General features: G+C 36.6%; 3 protein-coding genes across 3 annotated transcripts; 1 reads left to right on the top strand and 2 right to left on the bottom strand.

The window, feature by feature from the left end:
• Positions 1-1,145: 1,145 nt before the first annotated feature.
• On the top strand, positions 1,146-2,096 carry LOC110586433 (olfactory receptor 8D2-like). The gene has a single exon (XM_021696637.1). It carries the CDS (start codon positions 1,155-1,157, stop codon positions 2,094-2,096), a length of 942 nt encoding a protein of 313 aa, XP_021552312.1. The 5' UTR covers positions 1,146-1,154.
• Positions 2,097-14,365: 12,269 nt separating this feature from the next.
• LOC123326190 (olfactory receptor 8D1-like) lies at positions 14,366-15,290 on the bottom strand. The gene is given in 2 exon segments (XM_044919401.1): positions 14,366-15,248; positions 15,250-15,290. Coding segments are annotated over 2 exon segments (924 nt in total).
• Positions 15,291-21,463: 6,173 nt separating this feature from the next.
• LOC110586434 (olfactory receptor 8D2) lies at positions 21,464-22,382 on the bottom strand. Its single transcript, XM_021696638.2, is given in 3 exon segments — positions 21,464-22,051; positions 22,054-22,073; positions 22,076-22,382. Coding segments are annotated over 3 exon segments (915 nt in total).
• Positions 22,383-24,420: the final 2,038 nt, after the last annotated feature.

Raw genomic sequence — 24,420 nt, 5'->3', positions numbered from 1 at the left:
CAGGCACATGGTTTTATTTGTAATAAAACAGACAAAGATATGAGTTCTGGTTCCAATGCTTACTAGCTGTGTAAGCTTGGAATATTTGCATAAACTCATTTGTAAAATAGTGAAATGTACTGTTTTCATGTTTGATGACTTAGGGCATGGACTTACTTAATCTCTCTGTCTCTCAGTTGATCTACAAAATGGATATAATAACACTATCTAGGGGCACCTGGGTGGCTGAGTCAGTTACGCATCTGCCTTCGGCTCAGGTCATGATTCCAGGGTCCTGGGATTGAGTCCCACATCGGGATCCCTGCTCACCAGGGACCCTGCTTCTCCCTCTCCCTCTGCCCTACCCCCTGCTCGTGCTCTCTCTCTCTATCTCTCTCGTTCTCACTCTCTATCTCAAATAAATAAAATCTTTAAAAAAATGGTCTTAATATTGTGACTGCCACATGATAGGGGCTCAGTAAATGCAAGCAACCCCTGCTGTCACTGCTCTTAGTTCTTCTCTTCCTGTAGCCCCTGACAACAGCTTTCCTTCTAGCCTTGCCCTGTTCCTGCCATCTCCAGCATGCCTTCATTCCTCTCCTATCAGGGTAATAACATGGGAAGAAGAAAGAAAAGTCAACACCAGCAACTCAGAATGGAGATGGAAAACCTGGAGGAAACCAAAGCTCTGTGAGACTGGGGTCCAAGACTGAATGAGCAAATTGAAGATGCCAAAGCCAAAGGAGGAAATCCAAGGGATGCCAGCGAGGGAGAGGTTAAGTTCTGAGACATCAGAGGAGAACACAGGTTGCTGCAGATTGAAAACCAGCAAAGCCTGGCAGCAGCTCTGTAGTTTCTCTAAAGGTGACTGAATAACACAATGAAACACAATTTTCCATTTCTAGGAGAGTCTAAAATTCAATTTGTGAAGACAAAATGAGTTTTACTTCTAAATGTGACATGGGAGTAATAAACACTGAAGCCAAATGAACCATCAACATCTTGATAAAAGCTGCAACTGAAAGTAGGTTTTAGTCTCTTGGTTTCTGGAAATTCTGTGTCAGTTAGAAATCATGTCATTCATCAGATCTTGGATCACTAAATTCTGTCAGATGACAATGTGTGTCTGATAAGAACCTCTTCCCTGAACCCCTCAGCCTATCACAAGTGGGAGAATGGATACAGGAAATCATTCTTCGGTAACTGAGTTTATCCTTGAGGGGTTAACAGACCAGCCAGGACTCCAGCTCCCTCTCTTCTTCTTGTTTCTATTGATCTATACGGTCTGCATGGTGGGAAATTTGGGCTTGATTTTTTTAATCAGAATCAGTTCTCAGCTTCACATGCCCATGTATTATTTTCTCAGTAATTTGTTCTTCATAGATCTCTGCTACTCCACTGTCATAATTCCCAAGCTGTTGTTGAACTTTGTTTCAGAGAAGAATCTCACCTCCTTTCCTGAATGCATGACCCAGCTCTTTTTCTTCTGCTTCTTTGGTATTGATGACTCCTACATGCTGACAGCAATGGCATATGACCGTTATGTTGCCATCTGTAATCCCTTGCTCTACAATGTCACCATGTCCCACAGAATCTGTTTTCTACTGGTCACCAGTGTGTATACAGTGGGTGCCTTTGGAGCCTTGGTCCATACCAGCTACATATCTAGTCGATCCTTCTGTGGAACTAATGTCATCCACCATTACTTTTGTGACATCCTTCCCCTTCTGAATATATCTTGTTCGAGAGACTACACCAAGGAACTCTTGGTGATGATTTTAGTTGGATTCAATGTATTTGCATGTGCTTTAGCCATCTTCATCTCTTATGCCTTCATTCTTTCTAGCATCTTATGCATTTGCTCATCTGAAGGCAGATCCAAAGCTTTCAGTACCTGCAGCTCCCACCTTGCAGCTGTTGGGGTCTTCTATGGGTCCATCATCTTCATATATTTTAAACCATCTACCAGTGACATAACACAGGAGAAGGTGGTTTCTGTGTTTTATACCACAGTGATTCCCATGCTTAACCCCCTTATCTACAGCCTTAGGAACAAGGATGTCAAAGAATCCCTTAAAAAAGTTCTAAATGGTGGGTTACTTTCTCGGTCAACATAGGAAACAGCACTTTTTAAGAGATAGCCGCTTTGAACATAGATCTTATCTAAAGTTTTATTCTTGTTTTTAAGAGTTACCAATTAGTTTCAAATCAAGGGCCATCTTAAACTAAAATGTCTGAATGATTTGTTTTTGGTGACCCTCACTTCCTTTTTAGGTTCACCTACTCCCAACACCAAGTATCCTTTGACTATGTCTAGTCTAGCCACTCAGGAAACAGACTTCCTAGCCTACACTCTTACCTAGTTTAAATATATATACATCAGAAACCTTCCTTTCTGTAATTTGTCCTTGCTAAACTAAAATTTCTTAATCAAACCTATTTTAAAGTTGTAATGTCTAATAATGGCTGAATGTGTAAATCCCCTCAGGAGTTTGCATTTTAATACACAAAAGGGTTACAGAAGCAATGGACATTTCTTAGTAGAATTTGAAGGGAATCTAGTTGCTAGTAAACAAGAAGAAATAGTATTTTCATAAGACTTCTTGCTGTTGTTAGAACCATTGAAAATAAGATTTGTCTTGTGGAGGTGTCAAATGGGGTGAAGATTGGGTAGGGATGGCAGAAAGCGACAAAATGATTTCTAATTTTTAGTTTTCACTATAATTTTAATTTACATATTTTCTTTCCAAATTATTGCATACTTTGACTCCTTTCTATTAGATCTCAAGATGACTTCCCTCTGGATGACTCCCTTAATTATTCAGTATTAATTCTCCCACCATTCAGAATAATCCCTGAGCCTCAATACACCATTAAAATTCATTCATTTAGTCAGTCAATCAATAGTATTTGCTGGGCAACTATGGGCCAGAAAACAAAAATTTCTATCTTCATTGGGAGTGTTTGCTCCCATGAACCCATGAACAAGAAAATATGTACTATATCCAGTGATGATCAGTGCTATGGAATAAACTAAAGCAGAGGAGGGGGTTGGGCACTGGAGGGAGGAGAGACTTGCTCTTTCAAACATGGAGGTCAGACTACGAGAAATCTAATATTTACTAGAAACCTGAAGGAAGTAGGGAATCAAGCTATGTGACTGAAAGAAGAAAACTTTAGGCAAAGAGAACATCAAATATAATCTCTGAAAGAAGAGCATGTTCGGGCACTTTTAAGGAACTGTAGTTTGGAGAGTGTGCTTCAAGGAGAGTGAAGGAGGGGCAGAGTCATGAAAGGTGGTATCAGAGGGATGGTGGGGGATGGAGGTGAAATCTGTAGGGTCTTAAGGCAAGTTTGAAAGGTCTGATTGTTCTGTAAGTGAAATAGGAAGCCGTTGAAGGGTTTGAACAGAAGAATGACCTGATCTGATTAATAGATTATTCTTACTCTTTTCAATGAATGGGCCTAGAAGCAATGAAATCCAAGTAATAAAGTTCATGCCTATTATCCAATGATAATTTGGTTTCTAACTATCACACCCCACTGAAAGAAAGCAGGACTTCATGGAGAAATGGTCGATTCCAAGGTGGGGGTACCTACAATTCAAGATGAACCTAGAATCACTTTGTATTCCATAGAATAAATAAGTGCCCCAAATTTATGGAGATACATCAAAAGGAAAGAGCTTCTTCTGGACAAATTTAGGACAATTTGAACATCAAAATGGATGGCTTATGAAAATCTACAGGTCCTTACTGATACAAAAATAATAATGACAATAAAATAAAAAGTAGTAGAAAAGGGAAAGCTCTTCACAGAACAACATCAACAAATAAATTTAAAAGAAATTATATAATTGGAAACTCATAATATTGCAGTGACCATACTAATAATTGAATTAGGTAAGAATCCTCAATAGAAATTCTATGTGGTCTTGGTTATTTTTATATTAGTAAAGAATAGAAGGAATTCTTATAATTTTCCTCACTTAGATTATATGAAGATAAAGGAGATGACATTTTCTAGGTTTCTACTCTATGCCTAAACACTTTAAAATTTCCTACCTAGTTTATCAAAATGCAGAAAATTCCAGAAAAATAATGCAGATCAATAATGGTAGTAAAGCATATCTAATCTAACTTATCATTTTCTTAGTGATAAAACCTGAGACTCAGAAAGGTACTTCTTTCCCCCTACATTTTCCCTTCTCCAAGTCTCATATCTAAGTGTTTCCCCAGCTCTGCATACTCACTCTCTCATAGCGCTCCTCATTCCTTCCTACCCCCAAATGTAAGAATGAGGCTACTTTCTGTTTAAGTTCCATAGTGTCCATTTACATAATATTGAAAGAAACAAAAATGTGAACCTGACTTACCAGTAAGGATGATAAATAAACACATTACAGAATTACTGATCTAAATATAAATAAAATAAATATATAAAATAAAATACAAAAAATAGTTCAAAAAAATCCATGAAATGAACATCAAAATATGGTGATAGAAATTTCTGTATTCACAAAATTGTGGGAATTCTTACTAATGCCATCATTTTTGAGATAAACAGACTGATGCTGAAGACAAATCTATATTCCTCTTCCTTTTATGACTGAGACTACAAATCACCATTAAGAAGAGATATTACATACATGGAAGAGATTAAGAAGAGATATTATATACAACCAGTACTGACTCTCTCGAATGTAGAGGTTCCTAATCTTTTTTTTGGATCAGAGATTATTTAGGTGGCCATATGAAGAATTAGAATCTTTCTTAGAATAATGTTTCTTTTTTTTTTAATTCTTATGTTAATCCCCATACATTACATCATTAGTTTTAGATGTAGTGTTCCATGATTCATTGTTTGTGCATAACACCCAGTGCTCCATGCAGAATGTGCCCTCCTCAATACCCACCACCAGGCTAACCCATCCTCCCACCCCCCTCCCCTCTAGAACCCTCAGTTTGTTTAGAATAATGTTTCTAACTGTATAAAATACATATGATTAAACATTATAATAAGCTAAACTATTGACATCAAAATATTTAAAATAAATTTGTGATTTCTTTATTAGTGAATTAAATCACAGGATCTAGTAGCAGATCTAATAATTACTATAATTTGAAGTAGTGATGGTTATAAATGTTCATGATCAGTACTCCATTTCATCCTAAGAACCCCTTTGACATAGGTACAACTTTATGTGATAGGAAAATATATGTGATTCTGTTGATAACAAAATCATAGATAAATACGTATTTTAACATGATGAGTTACTAAGATTCTGACTTGAAGGTAATGTTAAATTTTAATTTAGAGATTAATGAAAATAAACTTCCTATCCAAGTTTTCAGACCCATAAACTCCAATTTAAGAAGTGCTTTATTAATGGAAGCAAAGTCTCCAGAGCTCCATACTCAATTTTAGCAATGAGCTGAATTCTAAGACTATTCCAATGGGCATAACTTCCTCTCTTGAGTAGGTGGAGTGAATTCTGACTCAACACATAAAATCTCAGGAAAAAGCACAAGACCCTGTTCATTAAATATGAGGTACACACAAAATTCTTTCCTCCATCTGTCCCCACACTCCCAGTTAAAGTGGATAAAAACATAACAAGTCCTTAAATTACACCTCAAAGTGGAGAACGATTAGCTCTCAGATGATCTGGGAGAGGATTCCATGTGAATTCACACACTATGTATATCAGAGATATACAGAACTGACTGCATTGGGAATGAGGAAAGAAAAGATACCACGTGGTAACTTCAACCATTGCAGAGAAAATAAAGGAAGGAAGGAAAGTTAAGACAAGTGAACAAAACAGATGAAACCATCAATTTTTGTCAAGGACTAAGGCACATATCTAAGAACACCTCTTCTCTTTCTAAAGAGACAGCAGGTATCTTGTTCACACGAGACATGAAACTTCCATAACATCACAGGTATATCACATAGGTTATAATGATCAGAAGCTAAGCAATTTCTTCCATTTAAAATTGGGTTATTTTGCTTCTTCTATGATGATGAAAAGTTATATAATATTTTTGTTTATAAAAGTTTGTGTAGCACAAAACCATTTCAATAAAATGAAAAAAGAAAATATCAGTAGAATTGCCTGGAAAAAATAAAACGCTGTCATCTGTTCCTTGTGTAATATGCCAGGAATTTTTGTTTTGTTTTTCAGTAATTGTTGCTGTCATTTGTTGTGTTTTTCTAGATTGTTGAGCCAGGAAATGGGTTGTGCTGAAAAATGAGAGAGGATACCACTATATAGCGTCTCCTTAACTTTTTACTACACTGAAGAGTAAGTGCAGCATTAAAACAGAACTGATGGTATTAAAACAATCAGTAGATAAATTGAAGGAGAGAATAGTTACTACAATTTCATCATGTCCCAAAACGTACATAATGTGTTGGTAGCTGGGGTCTATATGGTGGCAGGGTTAGGAGCTGTAGCCCACATGATCTCTATGATCAGGCTTTCCTCCTGTGGGGAAATATAATCCACCATTACTTCTGTGACATATTTCCTCTCCTAACACTCTCCTGCTCCAGCACCTACCTAAACGAGCTCCTCACGATACCTCTAGGTGAATTCAATCTCTTGGCAACAGTGACTGTCATTATCTCTTACATTTTTGTGTTCTCCAACATTCTTTTTTTAAAATTTTTTAGAAGACTTAAAAATTTTTTAAGATTTTTATTATTTATTTATTTGAGAGAGAGAAAGAGAGAGCACAAGCGGGTGGAGGGGCAGCGGGAGAGGTGCAAGCAGACTCCACACTGAGCATGGAGCCCAATGTGGGGCTCGATCCCAGCACCCTGAGATCATGACCTGAGCTGAAGGCAGACGCTTAACCAACCAACCCATGACCCTGAGATCATGATCTAAGCCAAAATCAAGAGTCAGCTGCTCAACTAACTGAGCCACCCAGGCACCCCTCTCTAGCATTCTTTGAAAACCCTCAGCTGCAGGCAGGTCCAAAGCTTTTAGTACCTGCAGCTCTCATTCACAGCTGCTGGAAACTTTTATGAATCCATCATACTTACGCACTTTAAGCCAATCTCCAGTAGCAGCAACATGGCTCAGGAGAAGGTTGCCTCCGTGTTCTATACCACTGTGATCCTTACTGATCTATAGCTTAATCGCTTGAGCTATAGTTTGAGAGAGAAGGATGTGTTGAGAAAAGTCATGGGGAAGAGGTATGGAGCACCGCAGGGTAGCAGTCAGAAGCAGTAAAGGTCATGGTCGTAGTGTGCTTCTTTCTCTTTAACTAACTTCCCCTTCTGTTTCTTAAAAGAAACATGCCATTCTAATCTAAATGTGAAGTTTGTCAATGGCTTTTTCAGATTTACTGAAATTTTATGTTTTTTTCTCTTTTCTTACACTTGTTTATTATATATTAGTATAGTATAGTATTAGAGTATAGTTTATTATTATAGTATAATATAGTATAGAATCCTAATATTGGAAAACCTTTCATTTTTGTAATAAATCCTATTTGGTCAGGGCACATTATTTTCATATTCTGGTGCTGGATTCTGTTTAGAAATACAGTATTTAGTATTTTTGCTTTGATATTCTCAAATGTTATTTCTTCATAATATTATTTTTTGTTCTTATCTGTTCTAGGTATCATGAATTACTTTCTTCATAAAAAATTTTGGAAATTTTTCCTTATTTGTATTCTCCAGATTTTTTTTTTTTTAAGCATTGAGACTATTTTGCTTTTGAAGGTTGTCTAGAATTGCCCTTTGAAACAATATGGGTCTGGTATTTTTCTCTGGGGTAGTTTATTGATAACTTTAATCTTTAATGGAAATTGATCTATATTACCATTGCTGGCAATACAATTATGGTAAACTGTATTTTTCTAGAAAACTAGCTATTTTTTTTTAAAGATTTTATTTATTTATTTGAGAGAGAGAGAATGAGAGACAGAGAGCATGAGAGGGAGGAGGGTCAGAGGGAGAAGCAGACTCCCTGCCGAGCAGGGAGCCCGATGCGGGACTCGATCCCGGGACTCCGGGATCATGACCTGAGCCGAAGGCAGTCGCTTAACCAACTAAGCCACCCAGGCGCCCTGGAAACTAGCTATTTTAACTAAGTTTTAAAGCTTATTTTTATGATGAGATCAAATTTGGGGGATGCCTGGGTGGCTCAACCAGTTAAGCGTCTGTCTTTGGCTCACGTCATGATCCCAGGGCCCTGGGAGTCCTGCATCAGGCTCCTTGCTGGGCAGGGAGCCTGCTTCTCCCTCTGCCTGCAGGTCCCCCTGCTTGTGCTCACGTGCTGTCTCTGACAAATAAATGAAATCTTAAAAAAATGGTATCAAATTTTTTTCTCATGGTTTACTTTAATTGCTTCTGTTTTAATGGTTCATCTTTCACCTTTCTTACTTTGCATATTTATATATTCTCTTTTATCTTGATTAATTTAGCCATCTACTTATACTTTTAATTTGTTTTTCTAAAATCAATAGGATTTTGATTTTTAAATTATGTTTTTTCTACCCTCTAATAATTTCTTCTTTTTATATGGCTTTGTTGCTTCTTTTCTGTGGACTTACAATACCCCCACCACGAAATCACTACTGTTCATATCTCTCTTACCATAGGCGAGTTTTGCCTGTGGTAGATCTTCATATGCATTTTGTGGACAAGGTTTACTCTTTGAGATAATTTCCTATAATCTTAGTTCATCCATGCTCTCTTCTGTAGGTATAGGGGCATGTAGTTTCCTTTATGGTTGTCTCCTTTCTGCGGGAGAGGCAAAGGGAAAGAGATTGTGTGTCCTTCTTCTTTGGGCTTTCTTTTATATTTATTTTATTTCAGGATTTTCTCTGCTTGCTTTTCTTTTCTCCATTCTATCTAGACTCCGAAAGCTATCTCTTCCTTCATTTAATCCTCTTCTCTCCTAGAAATGTTGCTTCTCTAAGATCACATCTTGTATATTGTGTGCACCTTTTAGATTTCTTTCCTATAGTCAATGTTCTGGTCTAGCAGGTCTACTTTTCCCGTATTTTTTGTATTTAAGATGGACTTTTTAATTTTCAGGGACCAATATCTTTGCTGGAATCTAGTGTCATCTTTTCCACTTACAGATAATTTGAAGTTGGTAGTGCTCTCTATCACCTAGCTGTGCTGAAGGTGTAGTGTTTATGTGGTTTTACCTGTTCTGTTGTTGATCTACATACCTTTGAAGAGTGCATAATGAGAGATTCAAATGTAAGCAGGTATCATTATCTCATCTACCCCAAAGTTCTGGACAAAATACTTTGCAATGAAAAAAGTATAGCCAAATAGCCAAATAATATATGGTGACATTTGCAACATGATTAGACATTAGGGGACTGCATATAATGAGATACTGTGACATATTCACCAAAAAGGCTAAAATTGCGAAGACTCACAATACTATGTGTTGACAAGGATCTGGAGTGTAGCTGGAAGTTGCATACATTACTGGTGGCAATATGGCCATTACCAACCACCTTGGCAAACAGTTTGGCATTGTTTTCTAAACGTAAATATTTTCTAAAGTTAAATAACATACTATATAAGCCAGGAGACATATACCCAGCTGTAGATATAAACACAAAAGAAATGAGGATATATATATCAACCAAAAGACAAGTAAAAGTATATTCATAGAAGCTTAATCATAATAGTTCCAAACTGAACACATTACAAGAGAATGGGTAAATGTGTTTTATTCATACAATGGAGACTATACAAACAGCCACAACATGGGTAAGTTTTTAGAAAAATTCTTGAGTAATATAAGCTAGACACAAGAGGATATACTGTATGATTCCATTTATATGAAGTTCAAAATAAGGCAAGAAAATTATCCAGTTGTACTAGTGCTGCCTCTTGGAAGAAAGTGGATACTGACTGGGAAAAAATAGGAGAAAGCCTTTAGGTGTGATGCTAATGTTCTATTCATATCTTTATCTGGATAGTCACTAAATAAGTATAAACATAATTAAAAATCCAAGGAGTTGTATTCTTAGTGCATTTTGTGTATATACATATATAAAAATTCATGAGACGAAGTGGAAGAATGTCCAAAAATGCTTGGAGTAGAAGATAAGACTTCTTCAATACCCTGCACTCAACACAGACACAGACAAAAATGACTTTTAAATCATCCTTCGAATATTATCCTTATTCATTTGCATGCTAAATGATTATTGTAGTTGGAAAGAAATAAGAAAGAATGTTAATGCGTTAGGGATTTTTTTTATCCTAGTGAGTTATGTATATGCATGCATTTGCCATGCATGTCTTTTTAAATTTCAATATACATTGGATATGATCCATGTCACTAAGTATTGTTTTATGACTGCTTTTGTTTTCTATTGTATATACCGTGTTTTATTTCAGCTTATATCTCTGAAAGTCATTTAATTCAATTTATTTTTGCAATTATCAATAGCACAGCAATAAATATTGTAGCTCTATCTTTGCCAATATGACTTTTATTTTTTAAGCATACATGCCTAAAAATTCCATAACTTGGTAAAATCCCACAAAGAATTTACAATTCAATATATTTAATACATACTATCAAACTGTCTTATAGAAATCAATATAGATATTTAAGCGTGCATATTAGGATTGTTTTATTTGAATTTTTATAACTAACAGAGTTGGACAAGTTTAATGTACTAATTTGCATTCATATATTTTTTTATATTTGTTCACTGAATAATTTTTGACTACTTTTCTATGGAGTATTAATCTTTTTTATATGAATTTATAAGGAGATTTTACATATTTTTATTTTGGTCAGCTAAAATCCTTTTGTTCTTTTCTATTGGTTCTGACTTTTCCTTCTGGAGTAAGAATCATCCTAATAAGTTTACAAATAAATGTTTTTAAGCATAAAAGGGTCTTCTGTCATTTTTCATAAGACTTACTTAGAATTTCTGTCATAATTTAATTTTGAATCTTATTTCTTGATTCTATTTGTATTCAGCATAGACTTGCCTTTTCCCCCCCTGAATTGATTGGAATGTGTTTTTTTCTAAATTCCAGTAGTCCATGAAAGGGGGATGAGACACGCCTCCCTCATTCTTGATGTTCTCATCCAGGTGGAGGAATATCTATTACTTTAACACTCCAGACCCACTTCACACCCTAGGTCACTCCTCCTTGAGAGGTGGAATGACTTATCTGAGTGATGAATTTCAAAGGAGAAACTATTCCCTTCTTTTTGAAAGTTTGTATACATTCAGAAAGAATATATTCTTGGTTACTCTTTCTCATGCAATCTGACCTCTAGGTAGAGACCTGCAGAAATCCCGCACTTTCTGTGATTAGAGTAGTAAGTTTGCCTGATTCTAGAGCTTAGTTTTAAAAAGTTTGCTTGCCCCAAAATATACCTTTACCAATAATAAAGATGTAGTAAAGATATTTCGGTCTTCACTTGACAGATTGTTTATTTACCTTTTCTATTAGTGAAGAACAAGTACTATATTATTTTACTTTCTCAAACTACTGTATCTTGTATATTGGATCACGGTTATGAAGAATTTAACAGGAAAAGTAGATTTCAGAGCAAAAGCGCACCTAGGAGTTTTGGGATTTTGATAGAGAGGGAATTTTGACTCAGTGACACAAAGTCACACTTATTTTGGAATATTTATATAGGTTATAGTTAATGCATAACTTTTAACTCATAAGATCCCAGCAAATGGCTATGAGTCTAAAGCTTCCAAAAAGTGGAATTCTAACCTTCATAGGTGTAATATATGGCAGATTTGTTCAAAGGTGAATGAATAATTTTGTGCAGGTGTCCATTCACTTCTCTAGGGGCCACACTGCTAGTGCTGAGCCTTAAGCAAAGGCAAATCCCTCAGCAGAGTAAAGTCCCTTGAAAACTGTCGAGCTATGTAATGAGCGCTGGGTATTATATAAGACTGATGAATCACTGAACTCTACCGCTGAAACTAATAATACACTGATATGTTAATTAATTGAATCTAAATTAAAAAAATAAAACTGTAAGCTAAGCAAGTCTCCACAAAGCCTTGTGTCCTATGGTCCTTGGCAAATGCAGGTTGGTCAATTGAGTCAATCTCAACAATTGCACGAGCAAATATTGCTGCAGCTTAAACTTGGACATACAGAGGAAGCTTTTCCCAAGCAGGTAATGATTTCATTCCAAGGAAAAGAGAACCTTTTCATATAAACTCCTGTTAGACAATTATTTGTTGTTTCCACTCTATTTTTCAGCCATGTCTTCAAGAAATATTCAGTTCCAAGAGTGGTCTGACAGGGCGGTTAGTCTGCTTTAAATCGTTTCACTCTTTTATGGTGCCTTGACTTGCCTTTGTGACCCAGACATGGCACTGTGGAGAGTCTAACCTTCAATTCTTGTGGCATATACATGGGCTCAAGAGTTAACTTCCACTGAGTGGGCTCAACTTGTCCCTAAATTTCTTAAATACATAAGCTCTGACCAGGGCTTTAGCTTCCTGTCTTCTAATCAGGAGCTTCTCTTTAAATGGGTGGTAGATTTCATTAATGAACGAATACAAATGGGGTGGGGGCTTACCATAAAAAGAATATTGCATCTTCTTACATTGAGAAAGAAAAACAGCTCAGTGAAATTATCGCAAACCTAAAGACTAAAGGTAGCTTAAAGATCTGGATGAAACATTCTATTTCTAGGAATCAAGTCTGCTGAGGAAATCATGTGATTTGTAAAGGTTGCTCCTACATGACAGGAACACTATAAAAAAAGAAAGAAAATAAAGTAAAACAAGTTAATTAAACTAGAATAAGAGAGAGGGAGAGAGAGAGAGGAAAAGGGTGGGGGAGAAGGGAAGGGATTCTAAATCTATGTGGTAGAAAATAATTTGAAGGCCAGGAGCCTGAATCTAGGCAATTATTCACTGCAACATTAAAACCACTAAAAAGCAGTAAATAGCACGTGTTTGCTTTCAAGACAGAAAGATCTTAAGGGATGGGACTGTCTGAGTAGATACAGACATTGTCTGGACCCTGAGAAAACATATGAAGGAAATATATGGAGCAAGGCATAGGGAAGAGAAGATGTATTAAGGGACAGGTGGCCAGGACCATGATAAAGTCCAGGACCTCATTAAAGAAACCAGTGGTAAGATGTATTCTTGGTGGGATTATCAAAAGGAGGAAACTAAAGATAAAGAAGCTTTGTTAGAACAGTGGGATTTTGGCAGATCCAGACCTACTGATTTCACGTTTCTCGAGTAGAATAATTTCCCAAGATAAAATCTAGAGAATAATGTTCTAAAAACTATATTGGCAAAGGTAAAAAAAGAAAAAAGTAAAGGGAGAAAGGCAGCTCATTTCAACTGCTGGTTTAACATATAACAATGAATGAAGAGAAGCAACGTGAGATGGAAGTTCAAATTTTAGAAATTCCACAGAATATTTCTTGGAGGTAGAGGAAAACAGCTGAGGGCTGCAAAACATCAGAGGCTTATTTCATTATAACCTCTCCACAAACAACAAACACAGAAGAAATGTTACATGAGACCCAGGATGTGTGAAAACCCAGGAAAGACATTGTCTAGAGTGTGTGGTACTTATGCAGTAAGAGCACAAGCTCAGAATCATCAACCACATTTCAGTTCAGGAATCCACTAAGAGCAATCTCCGACTGAAACAAATGTGGGGGTATACCCAACCTGTGAGGCATGTTTCACAAACTTTATTGCAACAGGTAGTGGAAACCCCACACAGTCCTGAAAATGCCTGCTCAGAGGTCCTTTAGTACACAACCATCGTTTCACAAGACAGAGACGGGGGGTGGGGGGTGGAGAGGGAGAGGCAACAAAGAAATAGAACAGAAATGAAGAGATTCTGAATATGCTGAATAAGAAAAAAAAAAGAGTAAAAGCATTTTGAGTAATACCTACTTGACTAGAATTGCCATCCTTTTCCCGTAACTGTTTTTACAACCTTACTTCTTTTTTTCCTCTTGTGTATTTGTCTCATTCCCTCAAGAATTAATGGAGTTTTGGGATGGAGTTACGTATCTCTTAGCATTCTTATCAGTGGAAAGCTCAGCACCTCCAACACATCAGGTATTCAGTAAAGCAAACACAGAATATTAGGAAAAAAGAATAACACTGGAGAAAATAATTCTCATTCCTCTTCTACCACAATAAGTTAGAAAAAAATAAAACCATCTAAACCTCAGTTTTCCTGCCCAAAAATAAGAACACTAAAACCTGCTTTACTAAATCCCTTTTTATTTCATTGAGGAAATGGAATCAATCATAGACAGGGAAGTATTTTAAAAGTCCAGGTATTATGCATATTGCAACAGAATAACAAGGAAAAATGAAGGTTCGTTGGAACCTTCTATAAATCTCCAAAGCAAGGCTTATTTCCTCACCAAAACCTTCCTCAATGCTCTCTTTACATCCTTGTTTCTCAGACTGTATATTAAAGGGTTCAGCATGGGGATCACTGTGGTGTAAAACACTGAGGACACCTTTTCCTGTTCGAGGGAGTTACTGGAAGGGGGCTTGAAATACATGAAGGTGATAGACCCAAAGAAGATCCCCACAGCCATGAGATGAGAGCTGCAAGTACCAAATGCTTTGGACCGGCCCTCTGAGGATCGGATGTGAAGGATGTTGTGGAAGATGAAGGCATAGGAAATGAAGACCGCTAGAGTGGGCACCAAGGTGTTAAATCCCGCAATGATAAAAAGGAGAAGGTCATTGAGATGTATATTGGAGCAGGAGAGATTGAGGAGAGGAAAGACATCACAGAAGTAATGGCTGATGATGTGGGATCTGCAGAAAGACAGTTTCATCATGGCACTTGTATGGGCCAAGGCAGAGAGAAAGCCCAGGATGAGGGCAACCAGCACGAGCAGTGAGCAGACCTGAGAGGTCATTATCACACTGTAAAGCAGCGGGCTACAGATAGCAATGTAGCGATCGTATGCCATCACTATCAGGAGGTAACCCTCAGCCACTACAGAAACCACAAAGAAAAAGAGCTGTGCCATGCACTCAGAATAAAGGATCATATTCGTCTTCCCTAAGAAGTTCACCAGCATTTTGGGGATGATGACAGAGGAATAGCAGAGATCGATGAAGGACAAACTGCTGAGGAAGTAGTACATGGGGGTGTGAAGCAAAGGAATTACTGCAATCAGGAGAATCAAGCCCAAATTCCCCACCACTGTCACTATATAGATTCCCAGGAACAGGACAAAGAGAGGCAGCTGGAGCTCTGGCTTCTCTGTTAAACCCACTAACAAACTCAGTTACTATGGAATGGTTTCCTGCAACCATTCTTCTTTGGAGATCTCTGTGTAAATGGAAAAGAAGTATATATTAAAATGGATCTTTACTCTCTGTCTAAAGAAAACCAGATTTGCAAGAGGAAAGTCATCAGGAACAGAGATGGAATCATAGCTCTCATTATCTCTGGTCCTGTCTCCCTAAAGCACCCTGTACTATTTTTATATTAGTATACACTTGTTTTTTTCCTTTGTTTCCCCCTTCCATTTATAGAACCTTTAATTAACTTTTCCCCAGTTAACTTTCTATGTGCTTATATAATATTATACATGCACACACACACATTTTGTCATTTGCTTAGAATGTAGGATAATATTATCACACAAAATTTATTTTTGCGTCTTCCCTTCTCATTTAAAAAAACTTTTAGAATATTCCTCCAAGAAAATTGATGAACATAAACAGTGGTATAATATTCAGTGATGTAGATACACCACTAAATATTACATCTTCTTAGTGGTAAGTGTTAACTTTTTTCTGGATTTAAAAAAAATTGCTATTATCAAATACATTGTCATTTAAAAATGTACATTTTTAGTGTTTTATTTCCATGAAATAATTTCCCAGGAGAGATATTTATGAGTTAAAGAGTTTATAAATTTTTACTTTATGTAAATGGTACGACATTGATTTCCAGAAAACTATAATAATACACATTTTCAGTAGCAATACATGATTGCCCTTTTTCCTGTATCACCACTAACAATATGTATTACCTGTTTTTCCCAATGTGTTGAATTTACATGATGAGTCATTATTGCATTAATTTGTCCTTTTTTTTTGTCTTCTAATGAATGTAAGCACATTTTCATAGGATACTGGCCATTTGAATTTGTTCTATAAATTGCTTATTGTGTTATCACTTTCTTCTTAAATTGTCTACTACAGAAATTAACCTGTCCTCTAAATTGTGATATTTTTTCAAATTTATTATTTATGAATTGATTTTATTTGTGGTATCATTGTTGTATACATTTCAAAATCTTTATCCACATATATTTGGTGTTTTTAATTTATAGATTCTAGACTTTCAGTCTTGATTAAAAATGTTTCTATAAGTGAAATTTAGAGAACCCTTGAAGAGAAAATGAATTTCCAAGGGTGGCTTGAGAATAGGCAGATGTTGAGGAGATTTACATGAGGTATAGGATGGTCAGAACCTGATTATATGCACAAAATCATCATATAGCTTTTAGTCCTCTTGGTGAAACCACCAATATCACAGTGCTAAATCATTTTTTGAGGAGTATGCAAAACAAATCCATGAACTTAAATAAGAATATTATCATGCTAATATTGTCCCTGGAACATAGTAGGCACTTTACTAAATGCAATTGTTCTTCATAAAAAATCTGTTCAAAATATTACTCTGTTGACTTCCCTCCCTGATGTGAGGGCCAGTTGCCTTTTTGGAGGTCAAAAAAAGAGTAGAGTCAGAGGTGACGTGAGAACAAGCCAAAGTCATCTGAGAGAACAAGCCAAAGTCATCACATCACAGAATGTGACTGTTTCAATAAGAAAAGTAAGGAAAGAGCCCAGGCTTGGGGTCAAAGGATTATTGGTGGGATATTTCAAAGAGGAACTCTTGAAATGGGCCCAGGCTGATGTTCACTAGTCATTACTGAACAGCAAAACAGATTGTGCTTGCTTAGAAGGCAAGACAGAAAATGACTTTCCTGAAATGCTTTGCTGCCACTTCTTCAAGGGGAATGAAATAGAAATAGACTTCCTACTGACACCTACTGAAGATACATGTTTGAATTTTGTTAAGGCACTTATAATACCTAGAGGAGGTAGTCTACCTATAGTAAAGGAGACCAGAGATGATAATGATTCTTTTCCTCTTCCTCCTTGATTACATATTGCTTCTAAGTCCTTCACATATATTATCTTACTTACGTCTTCAAAAACCCTTGAAATAGTATCCCTGTTTTACAGATGAAGAAACTTTGGCACAGAGAATTTAGGAATCAAGTCAGGATTTAAACCTAGGAGTCAAGTCAGGATTTAAACATGCCAGGGTCCATGTTCTTTTCTACCAAGCTCTTCTCCTTTTCCTTAAAGGATGGATTAAATCTATTATTAACATCTCTTGCCTTCTAACTCATCACAAAGCCCTAAGAGACAGACTGCGAGGAGATTTGGACTTTATGGGATGGTTCAGATTTCAGAATGTTTCAAGGAAAGGACAAATCTTGATCATGTGTAACAACAGGGCAGAGAGTTCACGTGTTGTGAACAACGTGGGGACGCTGGACACCCTGAAGTGGTTTAAAACAGGCCTAACGAGATCCAGGGCAAACTTCTTGATCTCAGAAGTTTACCTAACACGGACTGTGACTTGGAAAAATACAGAAAGGAAAAATATATATTTTTGGCACTTGAAGAACCTATTATCTAATAGAATATTGAATGTACTCAAAATTACTTAAAGAACATTTTCCATAGCACCCGTAAAGGGGCACACTGAGGCACTGTGTGTTCATAGCCTAGGTCAGCATTTCTCAGACAATGTTCACAATGCTCTGTGAGGGAAAAGAACAACAAATAAACCCCAATAGATGTGCTTCCATTTCCAGGTACTTCCATATGACTCTCTTGGAAGTCTGCTATAGACATTTGTTTATTAAAGGCTCTGAATAGTGCAGCTAGAAAGAAATCTGTTCAACTTTGTGAATTCAGTACTTCTTATATTTATTTGATAACAAAAATGTTAAAAGAGCTTAACAAGAGAGAACTTAGAGCCTGCTCAGCAAGCCACTGAAAAAGCTTTGATATCAAAGGAACCTTATTTCAAGGGCTGACCTCACTTTGCAACATGAGGCAAGTCATTTAACATAAACCTCAGTGTTACAATCTTGGAAGTGGGAATGATAATAACTGCTTCAAAGAAATATTGTGATAACTAAAATAATGAATTGAAAGTTTCATTATCTAAAAACACTAGGGGTACATGGGTGGTGCAGTTGGTTGGGCAACCAACTCTTGGTTTTGTCTCAGGTCATAATCTCAGGGTTGTGAGACTGAGCCCCATGTTGGGCTCTGTGCTCAGTGTAGAGTCTGATTCAGATTATCTCTCTCCCTCTCCCACTACCCTTCCCCTTCATGTGCACTCTCTCTCTCTCTCTCAAATAAATAAATACATCTTAAAAAAATAAAAACACTAATTAAAATGTAATTTTTAAAAAGAAATATATTATAGAAAAGTAATATAATACGAAGAGACAAAAATACACTGCGTTGGTATGAAGAAAAACATTGTGTGTTTCTTCTTCATCCTAAAAGAAGCCGTTCTTCTGAAGCCAAAAGGCATTAACTGAGCAGGCTGAACAGGCTCTTACTCTAACTCCTACTGGCCTGAGAATACTCCTTCAAGATAGATGAGAGGTATGGATTTATGTTTACTATTCTGTCCAGTAATTAATACCCTACCTGCAATTGTATCTGCCTTTTTATCCATAACTCTAAGAGACTTGTTGTGTAGGCTAGTGCATAAGAAGATAAGGAAAATGAATAAATACATAAACAGGAAGCACTTCAGGGAAGCAAAACTTCACAGTGACATTCTCCACACAAGAGTTGGATGAACTTAGACGGGAAATTGTTTCTGCAGGAGGTTGTGACCCAATTAATGAAGAAGTGACAAGGCAACATGAATGGAAGAGAAGGGAGGACATAACCAAGTGGAAAGAATAGTGGGGCAAGTGCTCCTGGTAAAGCCAAAACATCGCACATGGTTAGTGTTGCTGTTAATCACCAACCACCCTTCTATTAGATGGAGTACAACTGTAATAAATGAAACTGGACACTTACCCAGTACTGAACAGAGATTGAAGTTCTTAGGAACTGTTTACTTTGGTCATAGCACAGATTCTTGCTATAGCTAAGTAAGAGCAAAGCCTCTTCTGTTGCCTAACATGCACGTTTATATGTCAATGATTGAATTATTTGGTTGGCTAAAAGTAAAAGTCAAAATTCAGCTGATAGTACTCTCTGGATCTTGAAGCAAATCATACTTAGCTTCCCCAATCTTAAAAGCCAGAGAGTAAAGTGACATGCAAATTTTATTTGAGGTTTATTAAGCACAGGGATATCATTAGGAATACTTAACTCCCCTGCACACACAGGTCCCCCAAGACCTACTGAGCCTAGAGATTACTGGTGTGCTCAGTATATAATAACCCTTTGCAAAAATGATATCATCCTCTTGCCTTCCCCCCATTGCTATATTTCCCAAGTGTAGTAAATTCCCTAAGTTTCTTATTTTATATTTTCATGTTCCCAATGGGGATTCTGAAACACAGAGAAATTGGATCAATGATTGTCAAAAGTCCGCAGTCAGTTGCTGGTTCTTCACTACTATTTTATCAGTCAAAAAAAATAAATAAATAAAAGGAGAAAAATAATGAAATGTAAATTTTTTCCTAAAGCTAAATTGATTCAATTTAAAAACTGTCCTTTATTTTTTATTGTAGTATATATATATATATATGACACAAAATTTACCATTTTAAGTGTACAGTTCTATGGTATTAAGGACATTCACATTGTTATGTGATCATTATCTCCATCCATCTCTAGAACCTTTTCATCTCCCTCATCTGAAACTCTGTGCTCATTAAACAATAATTCCCCATCCTCCCTCTCCCCAGACCCTAGCAACCACTTTTCTACTTTCTGACTCTCTGGATTCGATTACTCTAAGTACCTGCATATGAGAGAAATCATACAATATTTCTCTTCTTGTGTTTAGTCTATTTCACTTAGCTTCATCCAGGTTATAGCAAGTGTCAGAATTTTTTTAAGGCTGAATAATTTTTCATTGTATGTACATACCATATTTTGTTTATCCATTTATTCATCGATGGAACTGGGGTTGTTCCCACCTTTGGCTCTTGTAAATAATGTTGCTATGAGCATGGGTGTATATGTTCTTTTGATCAAAATAACTGTGCTATTCTGAGGAAGTCATTGATACTCTCTGAGACTCAGTTTCTCATTGATAAAGTAACAGGACTTAAATAAATTATTTTTCAAATTTCTTAGTGCTATAACTTAGGGCTCAATGCGTGGCTCCATCCCAGAGCCCTGAGATCATCACCTGAGCTGAAGTCAGACACTTAACTGACTGATCCACCCAGGCACCCTGAGAATATCAAAGAAATTTTAATCAGACTTGCAGATGCTGTGAAGTTGTGAGAACAGTTAATTTAATGTATGACAAAATCATGATTCACAAAGACCTCTGGAAACTGGAGTGATGGATATATTTAGTGAGATTAAAATGCACATGGGTAATATAAGATTCAATACTTCTACAAAAATGAAGAGAGAAGGGGAGACACTGGTTAATTGCAGACAATTAAGGACTTTTGATGACAATAGAGTCAATATAAGTAAAAAAGTTAATGTTATCTTGTTTGTGTTAGGTACACTCTCTTTTTTATAAAAATTTTTTATTTAAATTCAATTTAATTAATGTACAGTGTATTATTAGTTTCAGAGGTAGAATTTAGTGATTCATCAGTTGCATATAACACCCAGTGGTCATTACATCAAGTGCCCTCTTTAATGCCCATCACCCAGTTACCCCATCCCCCCACCCACCTCCCCTCCAGTAACTCTCAGTTTGTTCCCTATAGCTAAGAGTTTCTTATGGGATGTCTCTCTCTGTTTTCATCTTATTTTATTTTTCCTTCCCTTCCCTTCCCCTATGTTTGCCTGTAATAAATAAATAAATAAATAAATACACCTCTCCTCCTGCCCTCCAGGAAATTTTAATCAATTAACATCACCCTTCTTCAAACACAACCCTTAACTTACTCTCTAGTAATTAAGCACTTTCAAAATTAATATTTAATATAATATTAGTAATTGATATCTTCAAGATAGTCTACTTATGTTGATTTGTTCTCCCTCTTCTGTCAACTTCTGTTCCTCTAATACACGTAAATTTCCAAAGATCAAATTGACTATCAGAAAATCATATTGTTTGATAATCTCTAAAAATGCTTCAATCATTCTCAAGTATAAAATGTATGTTTTATAAATAATGGTGAATTTTATCTCTGGAAGAGAGAAGGAAATTACACAGAGCCCATGACAACTTTTCATCTAGTTCATTTTTTTCTTGCTCCCTCTGAGAATGCCCTTTGTCAGCATGACTACCTTCCCCCAACCACCTTTCTCAGTGCATTCTTCACATCCTTGTTCCTCAGGCTGTAGATTATGGGATTCAGCATGGGGATCACTGTAGTGTAGAACACTGAGGATACCTTCTCCTGTTCCACAGTATTGCTAGAAGGAGGTTTGAAATACACGAATGTGATAGACTCAAAAAAGATACCCACAGCCATGAGATGGGAGCTACAAGTGCCAAAGGCTTTAGACTGTCCCTCAGCAGAGCGAATACGGAGGATACTCAAAAGAATGAAAGCATAAGAGATGAGTACAGCCAGTGTAGGTGCTAAGGTATTAACTCCTCCAATAATAAACAACAGTATCTCATTGATGTGGGTGCTGGAGCAAGAGAGAGTCAACAAGGGGAGAATATCACAAAAATAATGACTGACAACATGAGACCCACAGAAGGACAACACTGACATGCGGGTAGTATGGACTGTAGCCCCAAACAACCCCAGTGAATATACCACCACCATCATTATGGAGCAGACCTTATGGGACATGATAATATTGTAAAGCAGTGCACTACATATGGCTACATAACAGTCATATGCCATGGCAGTCAGAAGGGGTAGCCTTCTGCAATTACAAGAAATAAAGTTGAGTCATGCATGCCAGAAAGGAGATAATGTTCTTCTCTGATATGAAGTTCACCAGCATTTTTGGGGTAATGACAGAGGAGTAGCAGAGATCAATGAATGACAAATGACTGAGAAAATAATACATTGGAGAGTGAAGTTGAGAACTGATAGCAATTAAGAGGATCATGCCCAGGTTCCCCAACACTGTGACTACATATACTCTGAGGAACAGTAGGAAGAGGGGCAACTGAAGCTCTGGACGTTTTGTTAACCCTTCAAGGATAAACTCAGTCATGGAGGAATGATTGCAAGTAGCCATACAAGATATAATCTGTAGAAAGAAATAAGAGAAAATAGGTGCATTAGAGTTTTTTTTCTGATTCCCAAATCAGAATGACATGCTGTATCTTGATTGGTTCCACTCCTCACCTGTCTCATGACTTGATCCTTTTCAGGGGTTTAAAATTTCAAGGACAAAGACCAGAGCCTTGTCTCTACCTAAACCTTTCAAATGCTCCTCTCTAAGAATCCTTTCATTTTGCTCCTAGGTTTAAGCCCCTAACTACTTCACTTTCAAAGAAAGCATAAACTTTCAAAACCTAATTAGTTTTTCATTAATATTATTCAAAGGAGATTGTTCATCCTCTTTCTCTGGGCATAGATCAACAGAACCTTCAGTCTTGTTTGCAACAGACTCAATCTAGCTCTGGTGATCTAAAAGTAGTGTGTTCCAATTTTTCAACCCATCTATAGGAGTTGACATAATGAATATTCTCTAAAACTGAGAACTCAGAAATGTAAAAGGCTTTTATAAAGAAATGATGAATACAAAAGGCAAAATTATAGAAATGGCTCTAATCAATTCAGACCCGGGTTCTCCCACTTTGTCCAATTGATGGAAAACTTCAGTGGGCCAGGAACTTCCTTTCAATGCAGATGAGGTTGACAGAAATGTGGGACTAAAGACTATTCTTAGACTATATTTTAAACCTTTCCTGTTCAAGAAACAGCGAAGAAGTAAGATTGGCTTTCACGTGTAGTTCCTGAACAATCAACAAAGTGCTGCTTCCCTCCTGACTCTTCCCTGTTGTCCATAATTAGAGGCCAAAATCTCACTAACCTGTCCCTAAAAGCTACAGCTCAGAACCAGAAGATTTCTCCTTCCCTGACTTAGTTTTCCCTAAAGTCAAAGCAGAGGATTCAGGGAAAAGGATTTCCTACTTTACCTGATACGTTTTTATTATCTGAGGAATCAAGTTTGATCATTTTTCACTGAGGCATGTTGAATGGTACAAAATGTTCCTTTAACTCATGATACTCAAGAGAGAATACATGCAGTATCTAGACCTTGATATGACTTTAAATTCCAATTTCCAAAATGAGAAAAAATATCAGTGGAGGAAAAACTCCAGAGTGATAGTCTGTTTTTTATTTTGCATGAAAAATATGCAACATGTGATCATTTTCCATGATCACAAACAAAAAATTTATGAAACTGCTGCAGTCTATTTTTCTCTCTATGCCTTCCACAACATACTAAGGGTGCTCAATATGTGTTGATTCAAAGGCTTAATTCTATAGGGTGTTATTATCTCTGAGAACACATGAGAAGACAGCCAGGTTTCAGAACTCAGGAAATTAGATAATAACCTAAGAGAAACAGAGTCAGAGTTGCCAGGATACATCTCTAAGCAGCCCAGTTAGCAATGGCGATGAGATTCAACCATCATCAGATAAATGCTCTGAACTTGTCCAACGATCCACGGGATTAAGACTGATGTCTGATGTTTTCATTATTCACAGAGAAGCCATGAAAGTGAGCCAGAAGAGAGGTGGGGCATTTGGGGTTGAGATCCACTTAGTGGATACCATTACCATAGTTTTCTAATAGGTTCACACATAAACTGACTAAAATTTCTTTTATAATCCCAAATAATATTGAAATTATTACTACCAGGGAGGGTCGTCCAGGGTCAGAACCACAGCAAATCTATCTCTCTGATTGTCGAGGTATTCTGGCTGATTTGGAGACTAAAATTGCTGATATGTTGGAGTAAACAAAGCCCATAAGGTGAGGTTTTGAGGGAGCTCAATAGATGGAGGAAAGCAACAGATGTACAGTAATATTTCACTAATCTGGATATATTTATCTAGTGACTTAAAATTTTCAATATTGCCAAAAAACTGAATGTAAGTAAAAGCACCTTGAAGACATTAATATAAATGTCACAATATCCATTTATTAAAGTTTCCTCACTTATCAGTCCACATTGGTCCTCTCGGTGCCATATCATTATTTTTCTTAAGAAATAGTTTTAGCAAACATGGACGAGATCAGAATGAAGGCAGCAAATTCA

The sequence above is a fragment of the Neomonachus schauinslandi genome, chromosome 11 (genome assembly GCF_002201575.2).
Source record: "Neomonachus schauinslandi chromosome 11, ASM220157v2, whole genome shotgun sequence".
Classification (NCBI taxonomy): domain Eukaryota; kingdom Metazoa; phylum Chordata; class Mammalia; order Carnivora; family Phocidae; genus Neomonachus; species Neomonachus schauinslandi.
This window is presented reverse-complemented; position numbering and strand designations above follow the sequence as displayed.